General features: G+C 38.8%; 1 protein-coding gene across 1 annotated transcript; it reads left to right on the plus strand.

Annotated features, from left to right (window-relative positions):
• The first annotated feature begins 4,259 nt into the window (after positions 1-4,259).
• LOC138369858 (cerebellin-2-like) lies at positions 4,260-8,030 on the plus strand. Its single transcript, XM_069333601.1, has 4 exons — positions 4,260-4,499; positions 6,502-6,571; positions 7,427-7,545; positions 7,696-8,030. The coding sequence occupies exons 1-4, from the start codon at positions 4,393-4,395 to the stop codon at positions 7,895-7,897; spliced, it is 498 nt and encodes a 165-aa protein (XP_069189702.1). The 5' UTR covers positions 4,260-4,392; the 3' UTR covers positions 7,898-8,030.
• The last annotated feature ends 934 nt before the right edge of the window (positions 8,031-8,964 follow it).

An 8,964-nucleotide genomic window follows, 5' to 3' on the forward strand; every position in this document is an offset into this window, starting at 1 on the left:
GTATATTTTAATTTAATTCCTTGCAAATAGACTGTAGTGGTTATTTAAAAATATACAAACTCTTCTTTTTACACTGGAGGGGGGGGGGGGGGCTTTTAAGGGCCAGATTAAAGTTAGATCTGGTTGGGAAGGGTGTGCCTTTTAAGATCATAATTTCTTATAGTTCAGTTTAAATATTCCTTTGAAACTATGGAATTTGGTGCGTTAATCCGGCCATTTAATTAAAAATGCTGTAACTGTATTCACTTAAGGATGAATGGCCAAGACTAAAATTAGAGGTACAAACTACCTCCTTGTCTGGCGATATCCCTAGATCCTGGATACTAAACCTTGACAAACGGTTTACTAAAAAATCTAAAAATTGGGCCATGGTCCCATTAGAGATTAGGCTCGGTTACTCTGGCTACGCTTGGCCCAGACTCGGTTTGGTCTTTGGTTCGCCTCTGATATTACTTAACATTCGCCACCTTGGCCAGGAATGTAAAAACTAGTCCTCGGGTAACACCAGTTGGTTAAAAAAAAACAATACAACCAGCCTACAGGTCCACGGCTCGGTCTTATACCTGTTAGTTTCAATAGACTACTTCTGTGTAAAGTTTAATCCCAGCTATTTTAACTGGCCGGGTTTCAAAGTTTCCTTCAACCCGACCGGATTCAAACTTGTATAAAATCCTTTCCAAAGTACACTTTGAGCAAAGAAGATTCAAAGTTGAACAAACGCTTATCTTGGATACTGTGCTCATTGGATAGTCTAAATAAGCACATATTACCTGTAATTACATTTGGACTGTGCGAAGTGTAGTCCAGGTTGCAGACAGTAAAGGTGCAGTTCGTATTGGGAGATCCTGGCACGGGTCTAGCGGTCCCCTTCAGTGTCGGCATCAGCATAATCATCCTCCTACACCATATGTTGCTAATGAAAACGTAGACTGCCACGAAGACCTTAAGTCTCTTAAAACCTTAAATATCCTATCCATCTGGTTGATTCGTTCTAGTACTGTTCAGACCATTTGGCATCTGCAAACCTATTAAATTATCCTTGCATTACCATCTGGCGGAACGTAGTGGCCAAATAAACTCTTAAATTTTTACCGACGTTAATTGGACTATCAAAACCTATGAAGGTTTTGGCGCACTATCAAAACCTCCCACTGCTACAGCATAAGACTAAAGACTATTAGGTCTAACGGGAAATGATGGGGGGGGGGGGGGTTAAAAAAAATTAATAATGGTGCACTTAGTTCGTTCCTGAGAGCTGTCAATTTCAGTTTCTCGAACTGTCAATTGCAGTTCCTCGAAAGTGTCAATTTCCGACGTTCATTGATGTGTCAATGTTCTTGAACGTTAAAAACTGTCCACGTGCATAACTGGATGGAAGAACAATTAATTGTTTTCCTGTTACGGCATAAACATCGCAGCTGCGGTGCGAAGTGGCGATTTCGGCGCCATCTATGGACCAGCACTCCAACTGAAGACGCAGACAACGCCATTGTTGACGGTATGGCGTCGGTGAAAGGATCCCGTTTCATATTCGGTTAGAGGGTGAGATCGATGATAACCTCTGGCGGGGTGTAACGCCTCTAGGTTGTGCAAGCAATTATTTGTTCCCTGGTGGAAGGGTTATCCAAAGGCCACCCTGTATACTGTCTGGCTGATGGCGTTTATGTTCACAGAAGTGACGTGAGGAGGGCAGTTTACCTTGGGCAGTCCTGAACTCTAGCCATGGTCCTGTCATAGGACAAGGTAGCAGTGCGTTAGCTGCTGGATTTATGCAGTGTTGTATGGACCGACGTATCCGGGATTTGGCCAAAAGAGTTAAGCTGCGACAATAGTATGTCGGTTGAGAAGTGTTAGAAACTTCTGCAAGAGTGTTAGCTACCCCAATCTGTGATATTTGAGACCCGTGCCGGCGTGTTTCTGGGGAGCAGACGTGGGGTATAGACATCGTGGCGATACAGTGTGTGGACTGGCCCAATGTTGAAGGTGAACTCCGGTGATTACATTGCGTGTAGAGACGTGAACCTGGACGTAGTGGACTTGCCGGAATACGAAGAACATTGGGGATCTATTGACTGTTCTGAGTGAAAGCGACAGTGTAAATTGTGTAGAAATATCTAGACATATAATATATATATTAAAGGTTAATTGCGTATTATCACCTCTTTATTTCTTGCACTACTACTTGCCACAGCCAGTTCTTGTAAATTTCCCATCGACTTTGGGTAGGATCATGAAGAGGTTATAAGACACGTTAACAGAAAGAGCCCGGTTACTGGCCCAGGCTGCCCGTAACAGTTCAACACGGCGCCTAAGTCTCCCAGGTTTTGTGCATTTGTCATGATTATTTGGCAGATTTTTTTTTAGAGAATAAATTGTGGCAAGTAAGGCGTCGATTAAATATTAAAGCATAAGTTTTGCCATCCACGTACTTGCTACACTTCCTGTTTGAACAATGCATTTGAATAATTTTATCGAAAGGAATTTACACGTCCATAAAAGATTCAGCTTTCGCCTATAATACGCTCCTGTGTATTTGCTGTAAACATAACATAAATACATAGGAAGTTTTTCTTTAATTTGTTACAGGTCAATAGACTTAATATCAAGCCAACACCATAACTTGGGTGGAAACAATTAATTAATAAATTATTGCCACAAAGCATGTTGAGCAATCTGTATCTTGAAGTCATCTCTGCCAAACCATTTCGATTAACGCCAGTTTTAGTCACGGTGTATGCAATTTGCAGACTAGGAACATTCCTGTACATTTAAAAAACTAATGTATGCCCATAATGTTTACCATTATTAGTTACTTCAGTGGCCAATGGCATCAATATTGTGGGAAATTGTTGTTACCAAAAGTTATCAATACAACCACACGTCTATCTACCTTTTAATGTTACCACCACCATTATGTCCAACAAACACTTCCAATAGTAGTGTTAGTTAAAATATCTAAAGTATTTTATTACCTAAATCTCTTAAAGCTTCGATAATATAGATTTACGATCCAGTGTGAACTGTTTACGTTAATTTTTAAGTACTCGACATATAATTACAAATAGCATTAAGCCAGATAGTGGAAGACGGACGGATAGACACAATGTTGCCTGACAACTTTAAAGAGACGTCGCCAATATTATGTAACAACGGCAACTAGGAGAGCCATTTCAAGTAATGATAAATCTGAGATTAGAATTGCAATATGTGAAGATGAAAGCGAACCATTTCCCCCAACTCATCTCGACTCAAGTCCATTACATCCAGCGGTCGACCCCACGACGATTCATAAATTTTAACATGCTGTTCATTCAAAACAGGAATTTTTCTCAAATATAAATAAATATTATATTAGCATATAGTGCATATATAGGCATAGGTTAGGTTTGGTTTGGTTGTTAGGTGTTTAGTTCTGTTGACGAATATTTGTATTTGTAGTACGTGGGTGAAGCTTTTACAGCGTTGTGGTTCGAACAAAATTCGTCAGTGAAGCACTTGTTCCGGAAGTGTTCGAACGTCATCAGTTGAGTCGTGTGTAAACAGTTTTTTATTCATAAACAGGGGGTTTGGCGGGTGCATGGAAGGGACTTTGGGTCTTTGTTTGGAGGAGGCTCCTGCTTAACCAGACAGCATGGAATCACGTTGGACTACCCTTGATAATAGGGGGGGGGGGGGGATTCTCCAAGCCAATCCCGAACAGCACTACATGATGTGTAGTGTACCGAGCTTGGAACCTGTTGGTTAGTTTTATAGGTTTATGGGGCAATTTCGTCGCTCCAGATTCAAAGACGTAGACTTCAGCATACAGTTCTGGACAGAGTATTCGGAGGTTCAAGACTGTAAGCATCAGCGATTAGGGAGTACTTGAGCTTCCACTCAAGTTCCACTTAAGTTCCAGTCTAGTTCTCTTGGTCTAACAAGCGTAACAAGCGGTTGTGTAGGTGTGGTGTAAAGTGATAAATCTTTGAGGGGTGCAAACCTGTCTTCACCAGTAAACTCATATAATTTTTCTGAAGCTCATGTGTCAGAGCATTAACTTTTTAGGTGTTTGTTAAAGAAATGTTTAATTTGAAAAAGATTTATAATTACATTATAAATATTTCTAAATTAATTATTCTCTATGGCAGGAACTCTGGGCAGGTGGTTTTTGGGAAAAGGGGAAATTAGCAGGAAATTAGAAAATTCCTTGTGGCATTAACTCTTCATTATCAAATAATGCACATGCTGCTATATTAAACCAAACCTGTCTAATAAACCACAGAGAACGGAGGTATTTCAGCGAACTTCATCACTTGACGCCCAATTATCTCAAGATAGATGCAGAAGTGCTCGATTATGGTACTGGCGATTCTCGCTCTAGTGGCACTTGGCCTAGGGCACAGAGTGTAAGAAATGAGAGATTCAGAATGTTGCTACTCCAATACGACGGACGGCCCCGACTTGGAGCTGGAAGGTAGACGTCTGATGGAGCCTTTAGCTTTACCTTATCCTGTGAGAACGTAAGTATGTGACTATCTTTTGAGGTTTGCTCATTTTTTGTTTTTAGTTTAATATCTAAACTGTACTGTATTTTGTAGTGATGTGCATTTAATGACTTGGATTACTTCGGCATTAAGTGTTATTTGCGTTTTTGTTTGATCGACACTTAAACTGTTATAATTTATGAATTGAACCTTTTACAATTTACTTACTTTTGCAATAAATAACATAAGCACGGATTTTGGTTTTAGCCTACAACCCACCTTCAAAATGTACAAAACATACGGCTAATATGGATGGAATGCCCAAAACATTTATTGTTGAACCGAATGGCAGTTAATGGAATTGTAAAGTAATAAAAAAAGGAGTAACCATAAACCTATGAAAGGCAAAAATATACCTTCATGGAACAAACAAACTATATAAGCGCCAATTTAGCGCATACATATTATACTGGGTTTAGGAAAAGAAGATTGTTTATGCCTTGGTATCGGTACCTCTACAGAAGATAATACAAAATATGTTCTCTCTGGAGCGAATCGGTCAATGCATTGTACTTTACTCACAGTATCTCTAGTAACTACCATTTTCGAGTGAACTGTTTGCAGGTTGCTGTTTGTGCCTTGACAGTAACCTGCGGCCATGTCGTCCGAAGCTTCGTTGAGGGAACTTGTCTTAATTTAAGGTCCTCGTCAAAATAAAGTTCTACACAATTGTCCAAGGTTCATGATTTTGTGCAGACTTAGGTTAATTAACTTGCCACTGGAAGGAGCAATATATTTATTATTCAACGTGATTTGCTCATATATGTCGATTCGTATTCTATTCCCAATCTAATTACTTTGTGGACAATGTATATCGAACAAAACTAAAAAATATATAATTTTACTAAACTAATGCTTTTAACATCTTTATCAGGGGTAGTTTTAAATATTTTGTTACTTATAAAAATAGCATATAAGTGATGTCATGCATATACGCCGCATATATGGTCTCAAAAGCTATAATTTTTATCAATGTGTCTTCAGCTGTAGGAGTCTCGTGGCGCTTAACAACTTGTGGCTCTGAGCAGCAATTATTAAAGCCAGATTGAAATTGAAATAAGCTTATGGTGTATAAATGGACAGAAAGATAAGAGACAGCTCAACCTTCTCTCGCTCCGTTCAGTACATATATGCAAAGGGTAAGATTTTCTTTACTGGTTCCCCAACGCCTATCGCTAACAATCATAAATGAATTTGATGTTGCACTTGTAAACTGCTTCAACTGGACAACAATAGGATAATCTGGTGTTTCTGATTACGGTTTACATACGTGCTAAACTCGTCACAGAAAGATTTACTTGAAGATAAATGCATGCTTACATGAGGTAGTTCTCGGTACCCTTGAATTTTCATTAATTTACCATGTTGTGAAGTAAAATGCTAATTGCCTGATTCATGGGCAGCTGGATAAAATATTTATTTAACGCAATAATATGGCCAAAGGCAAGGTAGAGAATGCATACTCGTGGCCATACTTTGCAATGCAACAAAAATGCAAGACTCCTCTCCTCGGCTCCCGACACAATATGTTATTGAATAGTCACATAGTAAGATCTGCCAATCTTAGCCATGGAGAACACTACACAACCTATACAGGATATAAATTTACTAATACAGTGAATGTAAAGTAATAATTGTCTAAACATGTTTTACCGCAAAATTCCTACGTGGACCTAATTCACATCACGGCAAAATTGGTGAATGAGCCGCTCGCTAATAAATAAAGTGGCATATATATATTAACGTCGATGCATGTTATGAATATTAAGTCACAAATACTCAATACGCATAAATAGGAGAATAGTGGAATAAATAGGAATTATTCTTATATCTTGTAGAAATGCAATTAGTCAAAGTAGTTATACCTAAACGTACGTTTATATATTGCAAAAACCCTGATTTCATGTCCCTATTAAGCAAAAATCTAAGATACTAATTGAATGATGGTGTACCATAAACTGTCTCTACTATATTATAGTCGGAACGTGGCCTTCAGTGTGAGGAAAGCCATCGGCCGCCTCAGTGCAGTCACTCGCCTTCACTTTCGGGTAAGAATGAATGCTGTCAAGCTTTAATTCACCTTTTCTATGCACAACTGTATTCTATTACCTAGGATTAGTTTGATGAACTTTAAATGTGCTTAATTTTAAGGTCTGATTAGTTTACTCAGTTCTACTGAAACACTTAGACTGCATATATTGTGCAGTCAGTGTGGGTTTATTTTTTAATTGTACAAATTAATATGAAAAATCTGCTAAAATTTTGACTGGGAAAATTTTCGTGAACTATGTTCATATTAGTGTCTGGCATCCAACCCTGGACAGACGCTTTATCCTATAGATTGGTTGGCTGAAGTAAGTTGTAAACATAATGAAAACTTGAATACGTATAATTAACTGCAATTTCATAATACAGGATGTCTGTTAAGACTTTGGAAAACAAGACTAACACTGGTTTCAAAACTGTGTGTATTTTTGTACCAAAATAAATGTAAATTGTCGCTATAGACTTAAACTTATTGGCTAAATTACTAATGTATCAGAAGCCAATGTTTCACGTAGCTTGTCAATTAAGCGGCTGACTTGTAAACTCTTGAGGCTGGCAGAGGTTTACATTTGAAATTTAAATAATTAGTAATTTTCCTTAAAACTGCGTAGAGTAATTTAATATCAATCAATTTACTTGAGCTACTTAATGACTAAATCATCGGGTGACATAAAAAAATTATTTGATACTCGCCTTCAGTAAGTTTAAAGATTTTATTAAGTTCATAAATAAAATACTGTTTTTGTAATATAAAGACTTGCCTACAGATGTGATGTATGTACCGTATCGAGATGAATTCTTTTTGTGTGTAAAAAAAGTGTCCCTGTAATTATTACAATTGCTTTCAAATTATTCAGGACGTGTTAACCAATATAGGCGACGGCTGGAACCCCGCTTCTAGTGAATTTGTTGCTCCACACAACGGAGGATATCACTTTGTCTTCCACGCAATAGGCGCCAGGACCAGCGACTTCACGTGAGTTACTTTCCCTAGCTATTAAATTACTCTGCTCTGGTTGTAATTGAGCACTTGTGCGAAATGTTTAAACTACTATGTAAAATTTGCTATTCGGGTAGACTTTTCTATTAAGTCTAATTCATTACTTTGCGTTTACCCTCTACACAGACTGGCACTGATGAAGAATGGCGTCTATGTAGTGACCGCCTACGGCAAGTTGATCACATACGAACATGGCTCCAATTCTGTCTTTCTGGAATTGCGTAGTTTTGATAGGATCGCTCTGGAGCTGCAGGAGGGAGCCATCTACGAGCACCCCGGCAATGAAGCCTACACGACTTTCACCGGCTTCTATCTATTCAGCACCTAAAGAAGTGGCACTGGTCCATTTCCTGAGTAAAATGGATGTGGCACGAGTGCTAGATCTGTATTGTTTTGTAGCAAATTATTATTATTTGCCTGTGCGTGTTTATTGTATGTAATAAAATGAAAAACATATAAAACATTTTAGTAATTCAACTAGACCATATCAAGAGAATTTGTCCACAATTCGAGATAAACCTTACAGTGGCGATCTCGGCCGGATTTCTAGTCGGTGCTGTAGATAACTAGTAGAACAGAATGCCTTACAAGCAGAGTTGTACACTGGTTCTTGTGTCGGGTATGGATCCCTAAAACCCACCTGAAGAACCTCGCCTCCCGCCCCCCTCATTCGGTTGGGTACTTAAGTTGGAAAGCATGTTAAAGAGAAGGCGCAGCTGATCCTTCTTGCATATGCAAGATGAAATCTACAAAATATTTTTAATAGTAGAGGGTTAAGGGAACTAGTTTACCATTAAAAGCTTATGACTACTGAAAACTTCTCTATTAGGATACTACCTGCGCTACTCTCCACTGCAGCACAGGTACGCACTGCGGTGAGAAATACTGCCCTAGAATTTAGCAATGATATACGGATATAACAAATGGAATATTGTGGAAAAAAACAATACAAGCAGAACACGGAAAAGTCCTGGGTAAACATTTGTATGGGAAAGGGAACTATGTTACATAATTGTGAGGACTCTAGATTATAGTAATAGGATATCTTGAGATTATTTCGGGGCTTAACGTACCCGCGGCCCGGTCCTCGACCAGGCCTCCGTTTTGTTACGCATCCCCAGGAAGCAACTCCATAGTAGCTGTCGCACTCGCAGATACCCATTTACTGCTAGGTGAGCAGAGGTATCAGGGTGAAAGAAACTCTGCCAAATTGTTTCCGCCTCCGCAGGAGGTTGTCCACTTACCTGTCAGGCTGACGGGTAATTGGACATCTACAAGAGGTTAGTTGGGTATTAATAGCTTACTCTCGTTTTTTTTTTTTTTTTCTCGTATTCACATCTTAAATTTATGACAATGTCAGACCAAGGAGGAAAATTGAAACAGGAATTTCCTTAA

Source organism: Procambarus clarkii, chromosome 30, assembly GCF_040958095.1.
Source record: "Procambarus clarkii isolate CNS0578487 chromosome 30, FALCON_Pclarkii_2.0, whole genome shotgun sequence".
NCBI lineage: Eukaryota > Metazoa > Arthropoda > Malacostraca > Decapoda > Cambaridae > Procambarus > Procambarus clarkii.